Below are 26,486 nucleotides of genomic sequence, written 5' to 3' on the forward strand. Positions count from 1 at the left end.
AATTAAAAGTGTGGAAGTATGGACTGGTTGTAAGTTTGTAACAATTATTATTCTATAGTGAAATTTCCTGTGGGGTTGGTTACCATTGAAGTGGTTCTTTTTTTCTTTTTTCTTTTTTCTTTTTTATTTGAAGAGTCCAAATCCTTGTGATGATCTTCTTTGCATTTTTTTGATTGCGGAAAAATATTATTGTGATTTTTAAATTATTAATGATTAATTTTGGATTTATGCCACAATCAATCGGATAATTAAATTATTGGGATCAATCTTAGATTTTTCACAATGGAAAAGTAACAAAAAAGACACAACTTTGTTCATGTTATTCATGGTTTCTAAAATAATTAGTACTTCGTTAATTGATTATTGCAGTGCTCCATCATACTAGAAAAACTGGGTAATCTTTAATTGGTATAAATCTACGTCCAATTGGTGCCTATCCTCTGGGATGAACAAGAAACGTTTCTCATTCTCCCCAAAAAAATATACAAGCAATGAGAAAGTCTAAAATTTTGACAGTGTAATGTAGCCGAATTATCTCTACACCATTCCAATCAAGAGATCACCTAACCCATTAAACCACGAAGGTCATTAACCCTTTTTTAATATATAATTAAGCTAATAAATCATAGCATCAAAGGATATGTTAAGCTTACCAATTAAGATTATCATATTTCTTGTTATGATTTCTTCAATATATATATATATATATATAGATATTTTTTTGGCAATAATAGAGAAAGAGGATTTGAACCTAAGTTCTTGTTATATATTGTGTGAATTGGACAATACGCTAAGGTACAAGAGTCTTGATAATTGCTTGGGTTTATCACATGAGTCACATGAATCACAGTTTTTCACGTGACAAGCACTAAGCAAGGATTGGAGAGTTGCACATCCAAAATCCCTGAAGCCTATAAAGAAACTTCTCTTTAACATAAATATAATTAGGTATTACATCGAAATAAGCTATTCCTCTGTCATGTACAAAATTGCGATGCTTATTCTTAATGTACAAAATTAATATCACATACAAGTGGCAACAGATAATTAAGGTGTGAGAGACAACGATCACCATAGCTTTGCTATGCTCCCATTGTATCCCAACATCGTCAAATCATGTTCTAAAGTTCATAAGTCATGCCAACTTTTAGCATTCGCTTGTGAGGAATATCAAACACTTTCTCACTTTGCCTCAAATTTCTCTTCAAGATATTGTAAGCATAATCTATTATAATTCTCCTCGCTACACTAGCTCCTTTGCTTGCAACCACTTCATTCTCACCAATCAAGTGTACAACTCCAGCACGCCATGCCTGGTTCACTGCCTCAATCTCTTTGTCTATTGCCTCTTGTCGCTTCTCTTCATCAACTTGCTTTACATCCTTATGTTCATTATTCTCTCCATCAACCTCGCCTTCATCTAAATATTCTCCACTATCATCATCCTTGTTGAGATCATTCTGGGACAACCAAAATTCACCGTCAGCAATAAACCCTTTCAACTTTTCAATCAACAAGTTCTCAAAAGGCTCTTGCTCATTGCGCACATCTGTGTATCCATATCTCACAACACAACGAAACACATTGAGCTCATAAGGCTCCACTCGACGAAAGAGGAAGCGTTCATCGGCTGGAACCTTACCTATAGGTAGTGACTTGATGGACACAAAAACAAGGACCGAATGCAACGCAGGCACATTTGAAACATAGTGCTTGAAAATGGGTGGGATACCCTGAACAAGCTCTGAGTAGAATATGGCTAGCCCAGGCATTTGACTCAAGTTTGTGCTAGTAACAACTTCCTTGAGCTTATCAGGAGAGATTTTATGATCAAGCTCATAATAGTACTTGCTTCTATGCACATCATTCCAAACATACATAATAATCATTAATATTGCAGCAAAGGCTAGGGGAAGATATCCTCCTTGGTCAAATTTGTATAGGACTGAGCTTAAATAGATAAGCTCAATAGTGCCAATAACAAGAACGTAGGAGATAATGAGAAGTATGTGGGTTTTCCATATCATTATCATGATTAGTACTAGGAAGGACGATGTGAGAGTCATAACAAACACCACTGCTATCCCTGCATGCAGTAAAGAACATAGGTTAAAAATTTTAATTGACAAAGAGGCTATTAAATGATAATTTTGTAGAAGTTATTGGCAATTTTACCATATGCATTGCCAATCTTTGCGGTGCTTCTAAAACCTAATGTGACCCCAACACAAGCCAACATTAGAAGGTAATTAATTTCTGGTATGTAAACTTGTCCTTCATACTTAGCCGATGTATGCACAATTTTCACACGAGGGAAGCACCCTAGTGATAATGATTGCTGGATTATAGAGAAAGATCCCGAAATCATAGCTTGGCTTGCTATGATGGCTGCCAATACAGCTATAACAAACACTGGCCAATACAAAGAATCTGCATCATAAGTAGCCACCACGGTCAGTCAAAATATAACACATTATAAACAAAGGTATATGTCATGAACCTCATCAAGCAAAATATAAACAACAGTTTGGTACAACAGTTTCAAACCGCACATTTTGAAAGTACAATTTTTTTTAAATTTCTCTTCTTTTTTCTAAGATGCAAGTTTTTTAAACAATCCAATTTTCAAAAAGATTAAAAAAAAAAGACCGAATTAATTGTTTTACGTGGTATAGACTGGAAGAAGGTGTCCCCAATAAGGTTATTGTGCTTGCGAAGGAAGGCTGCTTGTCCAGCGTATGCCAATATGAGAGCCGGATAGATCACTAAACACATACTTATTTGTATGGACTTAACTGTGAAATGCCCAACATCAGCAAATAGAGCTTCCGTTCCTGCATTTGTTTTCATTTAAACAAACTCTATTAATGGATTCTCCAAGTTATCCAAATATACAGATTCATTACGCAACCAAATTGTAACCTGTTATAGAAAGAACAGTGCCACCAAGAGAAATCCATGCTTCTTTTTTGTTCCTCTTAAAATAGTCGAAAATGTATTGTGGGTTTAGAGCTTTGATAACAGTTGTATCGAATTTAAAGAAATTGAAAATGCCAATTCCACCAATGAATGCAAACCAAATACAAATTATTGGAGCAAAAGTGTAGCCCACTTTGTCAGTTCCAAATCTTTGAGCACTGAATAGGAGGACCAAGATGGCAACTGATATCCAAACAATCATATCTGCACACAAAGAAGCTGTAGTGTAAATATTGCAATACACAAATGATAATATGATTAACTAGGATTAAGGATTAGTTGGGTTGATTTTATTTATGCATCATAATATAATCGTCCCTAAAAAGTTGGTACATGTAGTTTTGTATTTTAGCTACTCGAGCTTCAATAAGAACCGGTACCACATTTGGATGCCAGTAGTAAAAAGTTTGTACAGATAGCTTTTGATTACTGTGCCCTTTGTTTTGGCAAAGTCAAAACTTTTTTTTTTGAGATTCAAAGTCAAAACTTAGTGCTTGATATTTAAAAGTGTTAAATTGGCCGTTCTTGTGCGTATGTTTAAGAGTGTTTTCTATATAAAAATTGGCAAAAAAAAGAAAAATACTTTTTGGTCCTATATTTTGGTAACATTTTTAATTTGGTACTCAAGTTTTTTTAATTCACTACAAAAATATATATATTTATTACGACTACAAAAAATCATTATAATAACATCAAAGTCATTACAATAGTTAATGCGAGTTATTTCAATAAATTTTGAGGTAATAAGTTTGTACAACAAAAACTTTCATTGCAATAATCATTAAATATTTTAAAGACAACTTTGACGCAATTATATATATATATATATATATATTGTTGCAATAAATAATATATTGTAACGATATATTCATTGTAATAAATAATTATTTCATATTTGTCATTACAATATATGGTAAAATAATTAATATCAAGTTATTACAATGATATATTCGTTTCATGTTTGTTATTACAATAAATTGTAAAATGATTAATATCAAATGATTACAATGATGTCTTTATTGCAATAAAATATCATTTTGAAATTTTTGTTATAATATATTGCAAAAATAATTGTTATCAAGTTATTGTAACAATATCTTTATTTTAAATTTTTATTTTAAGTTATTGCAACAAATTTGCCTAATGTAATACCGATAATTATAAATTATTGCAATTAATTATTGTAAATGCGATAATTTACCACTTTAAAGTTATTATTGCAACAATTTTTAACTTATAGATGCAATATTGTGTCTTATACCACTATACTAATATTGTTGTATTAACATTTGATGTAACAGACTTATTTTGGTGTAGTGATTTCATTAATTTTTATATTTATAAACTTCCTAATATTATAGTCTATGTCATCATCTCATGATAGAAATAGAAATTTTAAGCTAATAGTGTAATCTAGTAATCATATAAGCATTTTCCACAAGTGAGATGACAACATGGATCAAAATGACAGCACGTTTAAAAATATGAGTCAAAATGAAAGGGGAATGTCATTTAGTTAATGACTTAATGATTTAATTAAAAGAGTTCCACGTTCAACAGCCCATCACACAAATACAATCTGGACTTAATTATTGGGAAAAATAGAATTAACCTAATTATCTTTCAAGGTGACATAGGGTGGAAACAGAGCATATTATATTATGCTTTTCCTTGTGGAGAAGAGTCATCTTCTTGAATTTGGCCACAAAATAACATTTCATTTTCGATAGTCTAATTTTCCTATGGAAAAAAGAAAGATTCCAATTCAAAACGTGCCTCATTTGCCTGGCCTTCAGAGTCATTGGATTCAAAATTCCTGTTTGTAAGTCATTAAATTCGGTCATTTTTGTCTACTACTTAGCATTCAAAGTTGGAAACGAAAATTTGTCATTTTTTTCTTTTTTTTGAGAGTCTAAAATAGTCGTATTGTAAATATACCATGCATCATGTAACAAAAAGAAAAAATTGAATTGGCAATACATAAAAGGAAAGAGCTTTGCATTATGTGGGGTAGTAGTTAATACCATCTGACATTGCAGATGTAGCTTCCTTGATCCCTCCCACTGCTGATAAAACTGCCATCAAAAGTGACAAGAAAAAAAGTCAAAAGTCGAAGAAGAAAATGAGCGAGAGAGTAAGAGACGAAACTCTAGTAAATTCCAACAAATATATATCTTTAAGAAATTGGAAATGACATGCGGCCAAGAGATGCTTTGCCTACATTCGGCCACATGTTATACTCAAAACTCCATATACCATTTTACCATTTTGTTTTGACAATGACATTTTTTTAACTATTTCTAAAACCTTAGTTTAAATGTATTTAGTGTATTTGCTTTCCAATTATTCAAACAATATCAATGGCTAGTAAAATAAAACCTCTCTATTTTTTGTAATTCCTTTTTCTTCTAGAATTGATACTTTCTCTCCTACAACATGTGAGGAAGATAAAGGAAGTACCTTTTTTTCTCTTTGCTATGTCATAAAGGTGGTAACTAGTAAGGATTATATGTACCAATATTTCAACATGTGGGGTAGTAATTAGTGTAGTCCCCACCAAATATGAGACATCGGTTGTGATTGTCCTATTCCTATGCATGTTTTATTTTATATTGCTATAGTTTTAGAGAAACATAAAATAAGAAAATAAACAAACCTGAGATGCAAGGAGTGAGCACACCATCCCCAATCACCATGGAAGTACCAAGCATGGTGGCGAACAAAAGGAAGAACTTGGCAAACTGGCTATTTTCCAGCTTAGACTTAAGCCAAGATGCCCTCTTTAGACGGTTGCTTGGCAACTCAAGCTGGAAATTTGAGACCTCCTGATCCTCAGCCTGCTGACTAGGGATCAAACCGACCTTCGCATATCGGCATATGAGAGAGTACAAAGCAAATGTCCCTCCTGAAATAATTTAATTACTCATTAATAATTAGGGATACCAATTCATGTTCTTTAATTTTGTTCCTTAGGAAAAAATTCAATAAATTAATAAATAAGATTATTATGTAATCTCTCTCTATTAAAGGAACTAAACTATTAAATCGAAAAAGTTGCTCCAAGTCTCTCTTTTTTTTTCTTTTTTTCTTTTTGGGAAAGACGTGTTGTTTGTTGAAGAAAAAAAATTAGAATAATCAGAAGCCTGTTTAAAAAATGTTCATGATGTCATCTAAACTTGGACTAAAATGACTATAAAATTATACCTGCAATGTAGCATGACTCACAACAGGTAATTCTTATATATATGGGTGTGTGTATGTATTGTCTTATAAATTTGATTAGTCAATGAAAGTTAAGACTTTTGAAAAACCATATGATATAAGCAATATAAAAGGACCATTATTGTGGAAGTCGATCTATTACATTACAATATAATATAACAGGCCCGTGCATACATGTTCGATCATGAATATTAAAATGTCTTCATCCCCCCAAGCTGGGGATCAGATATGGCCCATCAGCCTCAATTTTCTTCACAAGCAGTGGAAATATTTGAATATGGACTCCCACTGAGCTCATATATATATGAAGTTTAACCATAAAAGAAAAGGGATTTATTATTATTTTCTTCTTCTAAAAGAGTCCAGGTGCTTCCACTTTTGCCTTATATAGTCTGAACTTTTGACTTAATTGGTAGAAGACGCTAAAATCTGTTGTTCAGAAACGATCTTTATATAGAAGGACCTGGCTAGTCAAGCTTTTCCCTAGTTAATGCATGGCCCTTCATTCTTACTTTACTGCCCAGCTACAACCTAGTCTTTCTCGCTCTCTTTTTTCTTGGGCCAATGTTCGTTCACAAAATGGCAGACTGACAATGTGACACATGAAAGTTTTAGACTAATCAGTTTGAAATTGGAAGAAACTAGAGTTCGGAGTGAACTTTTTCTCTAGTGAAAGTCGTTAAATGTTTTGAAAAAGATAGGAGTACTTTCAAAAATAATAATAATAATAATAAATAGTGTGAGAGAGAAGGTGATTTTTGTACGGACAAAAAACATCACAAATAATATTATTACCATTATATACCAAAAGAAAATACCAAAAAAAGATATTATTAAAATAACAAATCATTGTTATAGTATTTGGGAATTAGTGCCGAGTAAAATTTGTTAATAGGTGTTTGAATGAATTTATTTTTAGTTTATTTTGTTTATTGTATTAAAATAAAATTATTTAATGTCTTGAAAAATATGTTGTTTTAAAAAACTATAAATTCAATATATTCTTCTTTGAAGGATAAAAAATTGACAAAACCTAAACGTTCTCCCCAAACGGAATTGGAAAAAAATTAGCGTGGAAGGGGTATTTTTTTTTTTTTTTTTTAGAGAGAGAGTGAACATTTTTTTCACAGTTAATCCACTAGTAATTAAACATAGAACAAAATTGAGGTGGGAGGAATATTTGGTATATGAATCAGAAGAAGCTAGCTGAATATGGAAAAGATGATATAACTATAAAAGAATTTTACACTTAAAAAATTTACCCATTCACTTTTTTAGTTTTCAAGTAAATAATTTTAAAATTAATGTGTAAATCTGCGCAAGGAAACTAACCTTTGATAAAAGAAGGTTAAAGGATTTAGCATTGAACATGTAAAATTAATGTCTTTTTAAAAAAAAAATATTAAGTATTTTAACATAGACACAAAAAGAGGAAAAAAAAGTCTTAAAGAAACTAACAATGGTATATAAACTATACTATAAAATAAATAAATAAATGTTAGCAATTGAAAAATAAAATAAAATTGGTATGAGCCGAACAAAGCTGGCATCCAGCATATCAACAATTCTAGTAAGACAAAGAAATATATTCACTTGGTGTACTACTTGTGCAACTTGTATTTCAATATTAACATAAGAGAAACTAAATAATTAATAATGGTCAAAAATCTTACCATCACCATTGTCATTGGCCCTTAAGACAATGAAAACATATTTAACCAAAGGGATCAAGGTGAGGGTGTAAAAGATGATAGAAAGAACACCCAAAATGTCGTCATTATGCTTGATGCCATTTGGGAAGGTGCTTGCAAACACATATAGTGGTGATGTGCCTATGTCCCCGTACACAATTCCAATGCTCTGAAATGCTAGGTGCAAGATCACAGTCCACGCCACAGTCTAAAAATATATACCACAAATTATAAATTTGAACGTTGAATAAGTATGGTCCATTAATAAATAAATAAAGATGAATAAGAAAATTTATTTAATGGGCTTTACTTAATTTTTTGTCAATTTTATTTGGTATTCTTTACTAGAACATTAACGAAATGTACATCATTTTTTTATAAAACGGTATTATAAGTTTATAACAAAAAAGTATGGTCCATTACACCTACGTCCTATGTGAAAGATTTGATTGAAACTGAAAGAGGTATGATTGATGACATCTTTCATATGATCGGTCCAGATTTTCGACTGACCTTGTCATGTAAACTATATATATATAGAGAGAAAGAATTCAACAATCTAAGTGCTTAACCAAAAAGTGGTTTTAGAGCCTTAGAATTTAACAATCATATGTTACTTATGCATCAGTGAAGAATCTAAAGATGTTATGTTACTCATGTAGCCAGAATCTATATATAAAAAATAAAATAAATAAATAAATAATAAAAAAGTGAATTTTTAGAAAGCGACCTTGGAGCCATGGGCATGATGACCTCGTACGCTGCTGGATTCGATGTCTAAAGAGTCGAATCTTCGCAACTTTTGCCGTGAAAATTTTTCCCCTTTGAGTAGTTGTGAAGGAACTTCCTCCTCCTCCTGCTGGCTTTCTTCGGTTTTATGATTATCTTCTACTAGATCACCTGACATTTCCATGATTGCCGTCCGGGATTGTACAAAGTGATCCAAAGAAATCACAATGACTATCTTTTTTTCCTATGACGATGAGACCTAGGGAGGGGTTTCCTAGATGCAAGGGTGTGCATATTTATATCCAAACTAAAAGAGCTGTGTCCCCCTCCCCCCAAAAAATTAAAAAAGATATATATATATATATATATATAATTTTTTTTTTTTTTTTTTTTTGGTTCAATGAAAAGATGAGGAATTGGAAAAAGAAAAAAAAATACTTACCTCGTGCAATGTGTTTCTCTAATAATAAGAAGAAAGAACAGAAATTGAAAAAATAAAAAATTTGGGAAATATGGAGCGGCAACAGCGATAGTAACATTTGTTTTTTAAAATGTATACGAACTCCAAAAAGACTTCCAGGGTTATTAGGGGTAAGATGCCGATATGGACGTAACTAAAATAAAATAAACTCATTTTTTATAATTCAATATATATAATGGAGAGGGGGAACTCAAATTCTAAATTTCCTCTTTGAAAGCACTAATGCTCTATTTGTTTCGCTATAAAACATTCTATAAGGATAGTTTTTCACACTTTTCAGTGTTTGGTAGCATTAAAAAAAAATTGGTCAATTGAAAATTATCTTTAGTCAACGGAAAACCCTATAAAAAATAGATAAATGATTATGATATATCCATAACATTTTTATAACAAATCTTAAGTGGTAGGTTATTACTAGTTGTTATTGTTAGCTAGGGCAAAAAAGTAATCTTAGAGGTTGAAATTTGAACTAATAATAACTAACCACCTATGATTTGTTGTGAAAATGTTCCAAAAAATGTTATGAATGTAGTACCTCTTTAAAAAATAAGACTTATTTTCTATAGGTTGTTTTCCAAAAAGAAAAAAGTCGGAAAACAAACTCTCTCTAACTTGGCCCATAACTACTCCTATATTATCTTCTTTTGGCCATAGAAAACTATATTTTCTTTTGTGCCTTGAAAGTCCTTCTCATAGTAATCTCTGTCACTTCTTCTCTTCTTTTTGCTTTTTCTCTCTTCTTAGGCCCTCATTGTCACTCTCTTTAGTCATCGAGTTAACTCTTGACTATATCTCTTCTCTCTCTATTCTCCTTTTGTCTTCATACTTATAAATTGCGTTTACAATCATAGCAAGAAGCTCCATCGATTTGGAGCTTGGGTTAAACATCGTTAGGAGGAATTGCGGGAAAGGTTTGTGGAGTTGATTTTACCAAGGCACAAAACTCCTAACTAAAAAAAATAATAATAATAAAGGTAACATTCCTTAACCTGATTCTTGGAACAATATTTATTTACATCTGAAAATTATTAAAACTCATAGAGGAAGCTTTTAAAACTATTAAAACTTTCAGGTGATGATGTTTTACACTACCAATAATAGGGGCTTTCTTCTAGCTTTATGCTTTATCTATGAATGCCGCTCCAATACCAGTAATCATAACCTGCAAAAACGAATCATATGAATATGTTTATATAAGAAAGAGTCACTATAGATTGTAGGGAGTTGGCAAACTATATGAGAATTAATTACTTGTATAATTGCATAGGTTATAGTTACAATATTGGAAGAAAATCCGCTTGAACAACATTATGAAGTGTGATTGACAACGTATGATATTTTGCACATTATCTTTTAGATTTATTTGTAACTTCATTTTGAATTGAAGTAATGCTTCATCTAGTACTTTCGTATAAGTCTGCCCAAATATTTGGAATTTAATAGAATGTACTAGCGTTTTAGATATAGATCATGAAAATTGAACCACTAATTTTGAACGTTATATCTATATATATGAGCAAAATAAGTGGTAGAAATCATGAAAATTGGATAACTAATTTTGATGGTATCTGTTATCAAAATTTTAGTTTTTAGTTTGAAAACCAAATTCATACTTGATTTTTTATTTATATTGACTACATTATTTGGGTTTACACAATACACATGTTATACATGTTTTAAGTTATATAAGAAATTTTATATAAAAAATTGTGCGCACCAAACACTAGAAAACATTATTAAAGCTCATTTTCAAGATCATTACCAAATACTGGAAAATGAGATAGTTTTCCAGAAAAAGCTCTCTTGAAAATGACCAATTTTTCAAAAAACATTAATGCTAAAACAAACAGAGCGTTACGCTTGAAAGCTAGTTCAGTAATAGAAAAAAATCCTTCTAACTGGCTAGTGCATTAAGGTGGTATGCCTTAATCTGGGCCAGCAATGAACGAAGTGTTAAAGTAGAGAGAGCTAGTGTTCGGTAATTAGTCGAAAAGGCAAAACTTCAGCTAAGCTAATTGCTCTAATTGTGGGATATCTAAAAAAAATGCTCTTGTTTTGTGGCCCTCCTCCTCTTCGGGGTAGCTATATTAGTCGCAATAGTCCTTATTAGTAAACTACAGCCTCGTTGTTAATTGACTCCCTTATTCCATTTTAGCTTCCTCCCACCCCCTTTTTCCCTCTAAAACCCTTCGCTCCACTCATTTTAGCATTTCTTAATTAAACCTGGCTGAACTAGGAACGACATAGATCAAAGGGTCGTTCATTAGCCCTACTAGTAAAGCACAGGAAAAAGAGAGATTGATTTCAACCTTGCTTTTAGTTGTAAGGCTAGCTTTTGACTTATAGGGCACGTAGGCTTAGCTCATCAAACAAGTGAGCCAAAAGTGGGAGGTGGTATCGTATTATCTTATAATAGGAGCACACCTGCTTTTAGCTCATAGTTTCACTCTCGCTTTTGCCTTACCTTCTATTCTATTAGTAAAGAGTGTGTTCTCATCTTCTGAAAGAAAGATGTACAACGGCGGTCTTCTCATTAATCTTCGGAGCTGAGCTAGGCATTGGTTACAGGGCAATCGACCAGTTTTTTTTTTTCGGTATGCCGCAGAGAGAATGAACATAAATCCAACCTAATATCATGAATATCCTTCGACCGTTATCTCCTCATCTTCCAAATTATAAGCCACAGCTCACTTCAACATTTCGTATTTCCCATAGAATCTTCGGGGCTTTCCTAGCCACTATAGTTTTGTTTTTTTATCTTCTTTGTCTAAAAATAGCTTGATTTGCTTCACCATAAGAATTTCTACCAATTCTTCTCTTTTTCATCAAAGCTCATCCTAATCTCCGTCGAGATTACTACCTTAGCCCTGTCCTATCATCTCTTTAATGGGGTTCGTCATTTATTGACAAATTTTTTGGGATTTATCTTTCCTAGAATTGGAAAAAAAAGATTGAAATGATTGTTTCCAAATTTCACCTATACCTTCGAGATTTAAAAAAAATAAATAAAGGATTTTCTTATGAAATGTTTATTATTATTAACGTTGATAGCTCTCTTCTTTAAAGCTTATGCCGTAGAAGCTAACATTGGGCCATCGGCGTTTTATCCGCATCTTCCCGACCTAGACTCGGAAGGAGTTCGCTTTGTTTGGGATGAACTCGCAAAGACACCACTTTACTAGTACTTCCCTCATAGAGTAGAGTTTTTTATAAGACTCGAGTTTCTCAATGGAACTAAAAAAAGAGATTTTAAGCTCTTTTGGCTTACTTTTAGCCACGCGTGGCAGCTGGCTATCTGCATGTGTCCCAAAGTGACGTCCATTTTTTGGTAATGGGTATACTCGAGAGAAAATTTTGGAATTTGATCTCTCCTTATACACTCTAAAAAGCGGTCATGGACTCCTTTTTAATTTAGGATCCCCTTTCTACATTCAATTATTTATTAAGCCTAGTGTGGAATCACCTTACACATTCATTGTTGGTCTGGCTGTTGGTCTAGCGATCCCTCCTAGCCGCCGCCTAGAATGTAGCCTGCCTATTGAAGACTGTAACATAAGTAACTCTATGCTTCATGCAGAGGAAATGAAAGCAGAATTCGTTTGGATCCTCTCACATGTTCAATCTTTTCTTAGCGGTTTCCCCAGAGATCTTTATCATTAATGTAACCTCCATTTTGCTCATTCATGAAGTTTTATTTAGTACCTCTAAGAAATCTAATTATCCACCGTTAGTTAGTAATGTGGATTGGCTTGGATTACTTAGTGTTACACGCCTAGGAGGGTAGTGCACTTTGGGATGCAAAGGAGCTATTATCGCCCCATTCCCTAACCTAATGCTGCACCAAGTTTGGACCGCAAGGAACTGTAGCACAGGGGGATGTTTAATCCTTTTGTCGACACAAGGTTAGCTAATCGTACGTAGCAGGCTCGAAGACCCTTGATTCTGGAAGGCACATGAGTTGGAATGCTATGTTGAATGTGAGACCAACACTACACTACATAGGTACCTGTGCAGGTGTGGCGTCGATTAGTCCTAGAAATGGCGACAGCTGCGTGAGGATTTAACGATCGGATGTACTGCAACCTAGGGATCACCAAGCAACTCTTTCCCTCTATAGGGATCGAAGGGGCATAGCACAATTCATCTTGGAGGAGGGTTGGTTTGCATGGGTGACTGATCCTGCCATAACGTACTCCTACCTATAGCATTGGCAACCCGAAATCGAGCATACATATAATGATATTCATGTGTGAATAGCCGGGAGGAATGAAAGGGTGGCAAATGATAATGAAAAAGGGCGGCCGCATCTAGGTAGGCAAAACAGATGAGCGAGAGGTGCAACGCCATGGAGTGAGGAATAGCCCGAGTCTCATTTAAGACAACTAAATGCACCTCTCGAGGTGCTACCAAGTAACTGGAGGACCATCTCGAGCACAGGATAAGTAATTGAGAGATAGAGCTAGCCTATTCGTTATGGGGAATCCATGCTCTAGGCCGAATATAGCTTACCTCCGACACCTGGCTTTCTCTGGCACATATTAGATTAGCTGTGCTTAATAGGCCGGTTTGGCTTCCTCTCTAGCGACCACTTTCCTTACCTTACCCACACTACACTCCCACTCCAAGCTATGCTTGCTAAGCAAGATGCATTACGATTTCCTCTTCTATGGACACACTGGAATATGATCCGAGACGAGAAGAGAAAGACATTTTTCTTCAGTGGGCTTTCTCTCGTAAAGCCAAAGATGCCCCAAGACAAGGTAGAACTGTTGGGAAAGGGACCTGATCAATAGAACTTGGTTGGATCCAGACTAGGGTAGTGGTGCCCATTCCTAACCAATTCCAAAAAGGTTTACTTATGTTGGAGGGAGCATCCCCACTTAGTGATCGGTCCGCTAGTTCACGCAAATCCGAAGAAGTTATCACAGATGAGCCACATGCAAGGAAACTTGCACGTGTGGTTCTAGCCAGATTTTCCTGAGGTATCTAATAACCTTGCTTTTGCTCGCCACTGGCACCCCTCTCCTAATTATTGCTCATTTATTTTGGAATAATCTTCTTAGGAGGAACAATTTTACATAATTCTGTCAAATCCTTCTATTATTAAGTACGAGTAGTACCATTTCGATGTGTTTCAATTCTTTCAAACAAGAGAGGTTTGAAGCTTTTGAATTCATTGTATTAATTCCACTTCCTACTCGCAGTATGCTCTTTATAATCTCGGCTTATGATTCAATTGCCATATATTTAGCTATTGAGCCTCAAAGTTTATGTTTTTCTGTGATTGCAACATCAAAAAGAAAGTCTAAATTTTCCACGGAAGCCAGCTTGAAATATTTGATCTTTGGTGCATTTCCCTCTAGAATATTATTGTTTGGGTACGACCAGACAACTACCGATATCTAAAAATACCCTTTCTTAGAATGTTGTTGTGAAATATATATCTCTCTATATCATAAACTATCAAATCGAGTATTACTTAGATGTGAAACTTACAGACCTCATTGGTTATGATATTGATCTTACAGGGAACGAAATCAAAGAATATATAAACTTGTAAAGACCCTCCATGTAGTTGTCTATCTAGGACGATCGATCTACATCTTTCTCCATAGCCCTAGGGCTGTGTCTTGATCTCCTACATGTGAAATTTGAGGGACTAGTTCCTATAGGGATTCCCCTTGGTCTAATTCCATGCCTTATGACAAAAGTGGGGTCGGCGTGGTGTAAAGTGAAGTTGAGGGAAGTAGAGCAAAATTCCCTTCTAGGGTATTCCAAAGGTGTAACCTAGGCAACAAAAAAGGGGCCCGAAAAAGAGGTGCTAGTTAAGCTACAAAACTCTTAGTATTTTTTATCTCATTTATTTTGTTTCATTTTATATTTACTAACTACAATATGATATGTTTAAGTTTTCCATTTTAAAGACACTAAGAGTGGAAAAAATGGTATTTATTGTTTGTTCCACTCTTAGTGTCTTTAAAATGGAAAAACTCATTCTTTTGTTCTTGTGGATTTCATAACTCTGTTGTACAAAATTGGGATAAATATCCAGATGAGTTTGGTTTACCTCCAGTACTTTTTTAACTGAAAGTGTCCTTTTATTTTAAATACACAATAACAAGTTGTAGTGAGTTCTAATCTCTACCTTTTATTTAGCTAGTGGATGATGTGGTAGTTTCTCATTAAAATAAAACGAGATTCCTGTTAAAAAAGTACTTGAGATAAGCCAAACCCTATCTAGATATGCAATTCATTCCAAAATTAAATTTGACAGTTACCAATCATATCTTATCTTGCTTCTTTTTTTCAACCCCTTTAATAATCTTTATTTGTAATATACTTAATGAACAAGATTTCATAACTATACTGTACAAAATTGGGACATATATCCGGATATGCAATTCATTCCAAAATTATATTTGGCAATTACCAATCATATTTTATCTTGCTTTTTTTTTTTTCAATCCCTTTAATTATCTTTATTTGTAATATACTTAATGAATTTTGAACCCATGACCTCACCTCTAACTTTTTTTTTTTTCAAAGAAAATCATCTCTAACTATTTTAATAGAGGAAAGAAGTATCGTACAATAAAAAAATTAAAAGCAGTGCATTTGTTATAGATAGTTAATTTAAGTGTAAATTACGTATTTGGTCTCTAACTTTTACACTATATTTCAATTTGGTCCCTAAGCTTTTAATTATGTTAATTTGGTCTCTAACCTTTTAGTGTTGTGTTAATTTAGTCTCTATCATTATTTTCTGGATGGAAATTGTTAATGTGACTAATAGTCAAAATAAAAAATTAATTTTCATTGATGTGATAATAAACTAATTTTTTATTTCGGCCATTTGCAATGTCATCAATTTCCATCTAAAAGATCACAACAAGGACTAAATTGACACGACACTAAAATATTAGAGACCAAATTGACACAATTGAAAGATTTATGATCAAATTGAAATATAATGTAAAGAATAGAGACCAAATACGTACTGTACCCTTAATTTAATATTTAAATATGTTCTTATACCTATTCTTTGTGTTTTTCAAATCCACTGAATAAGAGTATAGTTTAGTTATCAAAAAAATAAATAAATAATAATAATAATAATAATGAGAGTTGTTGATTTAGATCCAAGATTTTGGACAGAGGGGATGATTAAAGATGGCATGTCATTTATTATGGTATGGAAGTAGTAAATCACATTAACTTTAAAAGAATAAAAGGTGAGGATAAATGGTTGTGGCCTTAGCATTTTTCTTTTTATATATATAGTAGTTTAATTGCTGTCTTTGTGTTAAGAGTTGTTTAACCTTCACATCATAATTAATATGAGATTCTTCCTTTCTTTTTCTTTTTTTTTCTACATTTTGAATTATGGATTTTGTTTAGAGCTCAACCATGACAAGTAAAGTTGAAGAAGGATAAAATTACTTATCAAACAAAAAACAAAACAAAAAAGTTCAAATGCAAAATTTTTATTTGTTACCATGATTAATCTTTCAAATTATTTTTTTCTTTCATAGAATTAGTATTTTCTATCTTGAGAATCAGTAATTCTAATAACATTTTCATGAAGGTAACGTTAGAAACACACACACACACAAAATCCAAAATTATTTTCACACCTTTTTTGACATAGAAAGTGGTGATCGTTATAATATATCATTAACACCACTTTTATTTTTAATCATTTTCACTTTTTTTTTTAGTGCAATAATCATTTTCACATTAATCTATCATTAAAATTATTTTTATTTATCTTACAGTAATTTATGCATATTCTTTTGTCTTTTCGCGATAATTAGGCACTGTTTTATTTGTGATTAATTCATGTTCATGAGATCATTAGGCACTCTCTTTTTCTTTTTTTTATATCAAAAACAAAGAAGAAAGCATTTGTTTTCAAAAGATCAAAATCCAAACATCTTTTTTTTTTTTTTTTTTTAAAGTCAGTGGCAAGTGGCAACACAGAAATTCTTCAAAAAATAAAACATAGTGTCAACTAGCAGAGACAGTGGCCACCTGTGACGTCGTTTTGGAGGCTATAGAAGCCACCGTCCCTCCCAAGTCAATCGTCATCCTCTCGTGCTCGCTTTTGTAACTTATGTTACATTGTTCAAGTTGTACCGATAGTGACAGCCCAGCCACCCTACACCTGTACATAGAAACTACACCATGCCGTCGTTTTCCAAACCCATTCCAGTGAAACGGGACATACTTAGAACAAAAATTCCATGATCACGTAAGCTAGATATCATAATTTTTGTTACAGCTATCCACACGACAGACATATATATATATATATATGTATATACATATATATATATATATATATAAACGTGATACGAAGTTAGCGGGTTAGTAAAAATCAGGACCGACCCAACAAAATTTGGGGCTTAAGGCAAAAATTTTATATATTCTTTTTAAAAGAAAGAGAGAAATAGATATTATTTGGTGTATGGCTTAGCAGGAGATTAGTCATTATTGATAATTTATTACATTTGCAACATTTTTTTTTTAAACATCTTAGGGTTTCAATTGGTTTAAATTTTTATTGGTCTCCTATTTTAAAAGCCTTGTTAGAAATGAAAAAGAAAAATACTACAAAATGTTCACAATAAATGTGATTATGATTGTAATTGATGAATTTTAACAACTTAATTTATTTGTATTTGAATTATTTTTTTATGTGATTGGTGATGTGTCAGTTAAACTTATAGTAAAATTTGTGGTATTTTTAGTATCACTCTTTAAAAAAAGTATCAATTATTTAAAAAATATTATATTTTTATAAAATTTTGGGTCTTTTACAAAAGAAGATGGGCCTTTTTTTAGTAGGAAAATTTTTTATTTGTTGTGGGGCCTTAGGCCTAGGCCTAAGCTGCCTAGGCCTTGGGCCGCCCTGGTAAAAATAGAATAATTGTAGTAAAAATTATGATTTTTTATACGGTACTATAAATTTTAGTGTAATATCAAGTACACAACAACAAAAATCATATATCTAAATTAGCATGCCTGCTCTTATATATGGGCCCACGATAATAATTAATACGTTGATTCTCATATCATGTAAATTTAGTGTAGCATTTTTTATTTTATAAATATTGTGTATTTGAAATTTTGAATAAGTTTTTTTTATTTTTATTATATTTTATTTATTGCATAAAAATACAGCTTTATTTTGAAAAATACAATACTTTTGTACAGTTGTGCATTCGTAAATGTAAAGTTTAAATTCTTTTTTTGTATGATAATTCATTTGTTATAATATTTGGAGAGTTTATTTGTATTTGAATTACTTTTTTATGTGATTGGTGATGTGTCAGTTAAACTTATAGTAAAATTTGTGGTATTTTTAGTATCACTCATAAAAAAAAGTACCAATTATTTAAAAAATATTATATTTTTATAAAATTTTGAGTCTTTTACAAAAGAAGATGGGCCTTTTTTTAGTGGAAAAATTTTTTATTTGTTGTGGGGCCTTAGACCTAGGCCTAAGTTGCCTAGGCCTTGGGCCGCCCTGGTAAAAATAGAATAATTGTAGTAAAAATTATGATTTTTTATACGGTACTATAAATTTTAGTGTAATATCAAGTACACAACAACAAAAATCATATATCTAAATTAGCATGCCTGCTCTTATATATGGGCCCACGATAATAATTAATACGTTCATTCTCATATCATGTAAATTTAGTTTAGCATTTTTTATTTTATAAATATTGTGTATTTGAAATTTTGAATAAGTTTTTTTTATTTTTATTATATTTTATTTATTGCATAAAAATACAGCTTTATTTTGAAAAATACAATACTTTTGTACAGTTGTGCATTCGTAAATGTAAAGTTTAAATTCTTTTTTTGTATGATAATTCATTTGTTATAATATTTGGAGAGTAGAAAATTTGAAGAGAAATGTTATAACAACAATATTTTCACAATATATTCTAAATGACAGGTTATTACAAATTGTTATTAATAGACAAAAAAAATAATTTCAGTAATAAGTTCAAATTAAAACTAATAACAACTTAACAACTATAATTTGTTGGAAAAATATTGTAAACGTTGCACTTTTGGAATATATATAAATATATATATATATATACATACATATGTATATACATTTGAATTTTTAATTCTTTCACTTTTTCATTCTCTATACCAACCACACAAAATGTAATTAAAACACACATATTTTCAAACTTCCACTTTTCTATTCTCTCAACATTTTATATTTTACACTTTACATTCTTCCAACCAAATAGAATCTTAGATAAAAATCCATCCTCATCTTGCCTCTTTTTGGAATTGAAAAAAAATCGTGCATGGCAGAATGAGAGAAGGAATTATGGTTTTTGTTATTCCTTGAATAAGACTAGAATCACAAAAATTTGACTACTATAAGTACAAATTTGCAAACTATCTGTTGTGGAAATTATTACTCTTCCTTGCTAAGAGAATTAGAACTTCGTTCCATTGTATTTGTTTCTAAAATAAAAAAGTAATTAATTCATTAAAAAAATATTTAAAAAATTTGGAGCGAGTGTCTTTCTCAAGACTCTACTCGCGAGACAGTGTATTAGTTCCAGTACTTCGTAGTTGGTGAGGTTTTCGAGGAAGTCGTAGCAAAAGTCACGTGACAAAATGAATAAAGAAGTAAACAACACGTGCGGGTTAGTCTTCGTCACGTGCGGCTAGTTTCGTAAGAAAGTTCAGAGTTCATCAGAGTTTCAAAGTTGAGATTGGAGACTGTTTTTGTCTTTTCTGGGACCAATGAAAGCCACCTCGATCGGCTTCGTCAAAACTCTACTAAAAGGACAAATAGATAGAAGCCACGTCATTAAATTATTGACGTTATTAATTAAAAGTGAATAAAAATGTGTTCAATGAATAAGGAACAACGCGTCTGAGCAATTTATAGCATGCCAACTTTTTATTGCACACCACGGACTCCGTTGAAATTTTCAATCAACAATTTCCTCTAGAAACTAAAAACAACAAATTTCAAGGGTAAAGAAAAACCGTGAGAAAAAATAAATAAATATGCAACTTAAAAAGTTAAGATTCGATTAATGAGTTTTCTTAAAATATTTGTTATAGAAAAGTTAACAAATATTCTAAGGGTAATGGTTTATAATATATTTATAAAAAAAATTATATGAAAAAAGAAAAAATTAGCTAATATATTTTAACTTTTTATATTTTTTACAAAAATGATATTAATATTTTTTTTAAATAGTCAATTAACAAATGTTCTAAGAATACCCATTAATCCGACTCAAAAACTAAAAAATGTTAAACATTTAGATACCATTTATCACAATAAGAAAAGCTGTTAGTTATGCTCTAAATGGACTAGTTAAATTATAATTAGAATTCTTCATAAATCACTTTTAAAAACCCAGAAAACATGATGAGATTCAGTATAGATATATCCCCACAATACGCACTTATTTAAGTTTCGATCAGCTAATATGATATGTTTCATAAACTAGAGTGGGAACAAATATGATACTATGCTAAGCTATTTAATACTCGCATGTCATGCATGCACCTTTGCCTCACGGAATATAAGACTTAAAAAGTGATATCAATAAGTTAGGCAGTAAGGTGTATTTTGTTTTTGTTGCTTGGTAACAACCGGACAAGTGGGTGGACCAAAAAAGTAGTGATGGCATAAAGAACACCCATAATTTGGCACTGCTTCCGTAAAGCAAGAAATCAACAATGGGCGCTAGCATGGGAAAATGACACAAACTTAAGCAACCAAACCATCATACCTAGCTTCTGCATGCATATATGGTTCATCAATGGAGTCTTTCAACTTTGAACAAATTAAAGCACCCTCTCTATTGAAACTTAGGTATACTGATAAAGCCATCAACTAGTTCATCTAAAAACTTTCTGGAATAATATACTCCCAAAATTTTTGTTATGGTAATTTTGGAAGAATTGTATTTTGGTGGCAGCTAGCTAGTTTTACAACATGGAAAACCAAATAATGAAGGATGCTCAAAGTCAAAATCGAGCTCATTTTGAATATTTCTAACATCATTTCGAATACTCTTGCAATAAAAAATAAAAATAAATAATTGTGCCCCATCTAGCAGCTAATAATTAGAATTGAAAACATAATCTCAATTATTTCGTGTCTTATCATTTGATTTGTCTTCAGGGCCAAAAACAAAAACACCAACCATTTGTCTTCAAATTAATAATTTAATTTTGTTGGTGCCTTGATAGAACAACATCAAAAAGTTTGAGTTTTACTTCACTTATGTTTTGGGATTTTATAAACTTAATCACTCTTATATTTTTAAGTGGTGTAAAGTAATATCCACACCCGTTACCCATTTTTTTATCCTTTCCATACTATCAATCACCCACGCAATAGAATTTCTACTGTGAATCCAATCTTTTCCAGTAAGAAAGCATATAAAATTGGGTGTAATCATGCCACGATGCTATAATGTAATTGTGTCCATCAAAACTCCTTAGCTAAATATGTTGATAAAAGTAATATTAGGATGAGTCAACTTCTTAAAAGTTCTCGATAGTATTGCATCCCTTTCTTTGTTTATTAAAATAAAAATAAAAGCATACAGATTTTTTGTATCAATTAATTAATTAATCCCACTTACACCAAGAGACAAGGATTTAAGAAAAGAGAGAAAAGAATCCAGCATGTATAATTCGTGAGCTAAATTAAACCTCCCACGAAAAAAAGAAAAGAAAAAAAGAGCAGGTCTAGAAATGTTATTTCCCTTCTCCTAAATATTAAATGCAAGAGTCTGACTTTAGCTCAATAATTGTATATAATGGGTGAAAAAAAAAATTGTTTAAACACTTAAGCAGTAGAATCTGAGGCAACCAGCCAACCAGGCCACAAGCAATAAGAGCATATTATATAACATTAGGTATTGAATACAGAGCCAATTACTGCAATATTATACGATATGTCATGTCGGCTCCATATAATATATATGTTCCACCCTTCAATTCATATTAATATATGCTTGTTTTTCTTACTTGTTTATGCTAGTTTCGTTTAGATTATCCCAACTATACCTGGCTAAGTTGCCGGTTCACATGGGCCAACCGTAACGTAGTTTTCAGAAGAAGTGTAGTTTGGATTTTTTTTTTTTTTTTTTTTTTTTTTGGGTTAGATTTTATGCAAGTTATTCTACTTTCTAGCAAAGCTAGACAGTGAAGGCAAATTGAAAGTGTTGAGATAGCGGAGAGATTTGATGCCTATTTATTTTGTGTAACCAAATAATTGTGTCTATGTAAAATAGAAATAAAAAAAATAATCACACTTTAAACATAAAAATATACATGGTTCAATTTTAGGCCTATACCCACAAGTATGGTTGAAAAAAAATTATTAAAAAAAAAAGTTTTTATTAACAAAATAAAGAGATTACAAAAATGGTATCAAAACATTCGTCATCTCTTAGCAAAAGTATGTTATTTATTTATTTGTACGTGTAATAAATACTGTAAATAGGTTTTCCTCATATCACTTATAGTTAATTAATACCACCAATTAAGTCTGCTAGGAATTTTGCATGACCTACGTACAAGGAGAATACAATTTGCATGACTCAGACTCACGTGTAGCTATACCTCCTGGTTATAGCGAAGAAAATTGTACATGATTAACTCATCAATACTTAGCTATATTTTATATTTTATATATATATATATATAAAAGAAAATATCATTTCTCTCCTAGCATGTGAGCAGCTCTTAAGTTTACACATTATACGAAGAATATATATATATATATATGTATATATATATATGTATATATATATATATATTAATAGACAAAACTCAAAAAAAAAATTCAATTAGAATTTGAAATTAAAATATAATTTTATGTCATATGTCTAAATTTATGTGAGGACCATACCATAATTATCTATTTAAGTATGTGCCATATATTCACGTAAGTTTGTGTCATATGTCCACTTAACTTTTTTTAATCTTTGTTTAAAGTGAGTTAACGAGTGCAAAATATTAAGAATCTAATATTAATGAACTATAAAATTATAAAAAAATAAAAAAAATAAAAAAAAAAACTCAATCACATATACTTAATAAAAATTACCACACAACAAAGATCACCGCATATTCTATCTTATTAAAAATTAGAAAAGAAAATTATCATAAGTAGTATTAAATTTAGATAATAATTTTAATATGTGACTAATTATGTTTAATTTTTTAAGAAAAATAATTTGACTAATTATTTATATTTTTATGATAAAAATTGTGTTTGATTTTAAATGTATTCATACGTATGCATGTGTTACATATTTTTTATTTTTATAATAATTTCACTAATTATTTATGTTTTTATAATAAAATTTGTGTTTAGTCTCAAATGCATTCATGGGTTTATATAAATTACAAGCTAGTTTTTATAATAGATATGAAAATTTTCCTTCTTAAAAATTCAATTAGTCCAAAGAGATTTAAAAAAATTGGCCCGCTTGCCAATAACTTGTGGCCCTACTCTAAACAAAATAAAAAATAAAATAAATTTAACATAAAACATTTTTCGAAAAGGAATTTCTAAGGTTTTTTTTTTGTCTTGTGCAACTAAAATTTTTTAGTTACAAAAAAAATCTTTAATTAGTAGAAAATTAAGGAAAAATTGCAAAATTAGAGACTAGAGTCTTCAAGTTAGAATATTCTTTCATTTCTATTCTAAGTTAATTTCATATTGTGTGCGCGTACGAGTTTTTTGTTTTATCAATATATTTCAAATAGCTTTTTCCTTCAAAATTTTGATGGAATGGTAGTAAATCCAAAGCCAAAGACTTTTTTTATCGTCATATATTTCTAAATCGTTCCAAATTGTTGTGCTAATTAATGATTAAAAAATAAACTGTACTTGTAATTACTCTTCTTGTTTCTATTTTAACTACAAAACAAGTATTTTTCAAGTATTGATATCGTCAAAACTATGAAAATTGTTGCAAATTTAGTACAGAATCAATCATAAATTATTGTAGTTGCACGATTTTCCTGGCCCAACTTATATTGATCAGGCCTTGGCCCAAAGCGCAACCCACAATAAATATTTGTAGAGGATGGGTCAAAGAACTTAGCTTCAGTGAACCTATACGGTCTAATGCATGGATAGTATCGTTTGCAAATAGAAATAAAAACAACAAGAATGGATCTCTCTTTCTGATTCTATTTCTTTAGCTCCTTGTACAGTATTTTCGGTCCCCTTCTTTGAGGGACTCCACTACATTATATAGTTCTCTTCCTCTCATCTCAACCTTACACCTGTTGATCATCTAAGCATCTACTTGAGCACCTGTCCCATCAGACGCCCTCATCAGTCCCTTTGTGAGTTGCAGAGGCCAAGGCGGTACTGTTCAGGTGTCTTTTCCTCATTAATGCGGCCAAGGGGGTGGTTGGGGCGCAATTAATGTGGTGGTAGCTTTCCATGAGATATTTTGGATTTTATTCATTTTATATGTTGGGAGGATGAACTGAAATAGCTGGAGAGAGTTCCTCGTCTGGGATTCGTGATGTCCGAGGAGGAGTTACTCCTCGAACAGGTTTCCTTGACGTTATTGGGATTAAGTAGTGCCTCATATGTGGCTTCCCTGCAGACAGGACGCTCCTCGGACGGGCCTGAATTTGGAATAGCCCATTATTTTTGGGCCGGGCCCCACAATAGCCCCTCAAAACTCCGGTTTTTGTCTCCTTCCGAGGAGAAAAGCGGGGTTTTGATGTTTATGATAGGAGGGAAATAAGGAGATCGTGTGGCGCGCGTGCGGACGGTTACTTTTGACGCGCTACAATTTCCGAAGCGCGGCCATTAACTTCTGGAGGCGTTATGTTCCCTTCATCCAACGGTGTGGCGTGGATCGAACGGCCATCGTTTTTTCTCGTATTTTTAGGCAGGAGCGATCTTTTCTCTCTCCTCCTGGCTATATAAGACGTCAGAGGGGTTCAATTCCTTCTTCTTATCTGTATTTCATAAACCTCAAAGGACTCCAGAGAACTCCATCAAATCCCAGAGATACACGAACACTTGCATCCGTTGCGCCACCGTAGCCGTCCTTCGTGAAGCATTCCGTCCAAGAGAGATTTCCAGGCGTCCCATTGAGCGTTTTGCACAGGTACCAGTACATTTCGTTCTTTTCGCCGTTTCAATTCCCTCCTCGGACTTTACTTTTCTTCTTGGTCTCTACTTTCATTTCCCCATTTCAGTTCAGATGGGTAAATTCGAAAAATTAGTAAAAACTTCAGCCGCTATGGAGGCCTTTAGGGCTAAATACCACATTCCCCCTGGGGTTGGGCTGCGGTACTGTCCTCTGGAAGGAGTATTGACAGATAGAGTTGAAGGAGAAGTCGTTATCCCCATGATTGCTTTCATAGAGGGAGGGATGACACTTCCCATGCGTAGGATCACAAGGGAATACCTGTTCAACCATAGGTTGAGGCCGTATCAGTGTGCTCCGAATATGTTCAAGATACTAGGCTGTGTAGATGTCTTAGACGAGCGGATGAATCTAGGCCTTACTTGGCACGATGTGGCTTATCTGTACGAATGTCACCGCCTCGGGGATGATGGGTATTATCTTAAATCCCGGAACGAGGACGTTAGGTTGATCTCTTGTCTTCCAGTATCCAATAAGACCGTGAAGAATGACTTCCTCATTGCTTCTAGGGAGTGGTTCGACGGTATTCATTGTCCAACTCGGGCAGGAAACCCAGGTGCGGCGCTTTTAGGATTGGTCCTTTTTGGGAAAGGATTTAGTGTTGAGGGGTTATTTTTCTTGCTTTCTTTGTAATTGGAAAATTTCATGGTCTAACCTCACTTTTCTTGGTTTGTTTGCAGACAAAGTTCACGTTGCTCCTCGGATAAACTTTGTGAACGTGCCAGCGTTGAACTATCTCCTTAGGTCGGAGATTTACGTCGCCGAGGACGGACAGTTGCGTGCGGCCCATCTAGTTCTGGGCTATCAACCTCTGAGCAGCGCTTTTCAGGCGGTCGGTCACGCTATAAGGGCTGGCAGTCCGAGGCTGGCTAGAATTGACGTGTCCAGGGACGGGTTCCTAGCCGACCACGATCTGCCACCAGTTGTGTTGCCTGGTGTTAGAAATCCCTATTTAGCAGAGCAGCTACCTCCGGTAAACGAGCCTGGCGCTGCTGTTTTGGTTGAAGAAGAGGCTGAATCATCTCGTCTTTCCCTTGAGGAAGAGATAGATAAGTTTTACTTCGAGGAGGAAATTCAGCAAAACCCCTTGGCGGAGCTTTCTAATCCCGAAGCAGAGCAGGACCAACAGTCCGCAGTCGATGTTCCCTCAGTCGTTATCTGCTCGGACGATACTTCAGACGA

At 32.6% G+C, this 26,486-nt stretch overlaps 1 protein-coding gene across 1 annotated transcript; it reads right to left on the reverse strand.

Annotated features, from left to right (window-relative positions):
* Positions 1-914: 914 nt before the first annotated feature.
* LOC126709238 (potassium transporter 5-like) lies at positions 915-8,942 on the reverse strand. Its single transcript, XM_050409381.1, has 8 exons — positions 8,623-8,942; positions 7,875-8,100; positions 5,636-5,884; positions 5,004-5,054; positions 2,923-3,183; positions 2,667-2,834; positions 2,176-2,430; positions 915-2,086 (listed from the first exon to the last, which is right to left on the reverse strand). Exons 1-8 carry the CDS (start codon positions 8,803-8,805, stop codon positions 1,122-1,124), a joined length of 2,358 nt encoding a protein of 785 aa, XP_050265338.1. The 5' UTR covers positions 8,806-8,942; the 3' UTR covers positions 915-1,121.
* Positions 8,943-26,486: the final 17,544 nt, after the last annotated feature.

Source organism: Quercus robur, chromosome 12 (assembly GCF_932294415.1).
Source record: "Quercus robur chromosome 12, dhQueRobu3.1, whole genome shotgun sequence".
Lineage (NCBI taxonomy): Eukaryota > Viridiplantae > Streptophyta > Magnoliopsida > Fagales > Fagaceae > Quercus > Quercus robur.

Coding starts and splice junctions, on each gene's coding strand:
- LOC126709238 (XM_050409381.1), bottom strand. CDS start 8,805: ATGGAAATGTCAGGTGATCTAGTAGAAGATAATCATAAAACCGAAGAA. Junction 3,184..5,003: donor TACATCTGCAATGTCAGATG/GTATTAACTACT, acceptor CTTTGTGTGCAG/ATATGATTGTTTGGATATCA. Junction 2,087..2,175: donor AAAGATTGGCAATGCATATG/GTAAAATTGCCA, acceptor TACTGCATGCAG/GGATAGCAGTGGTGTTTGTT.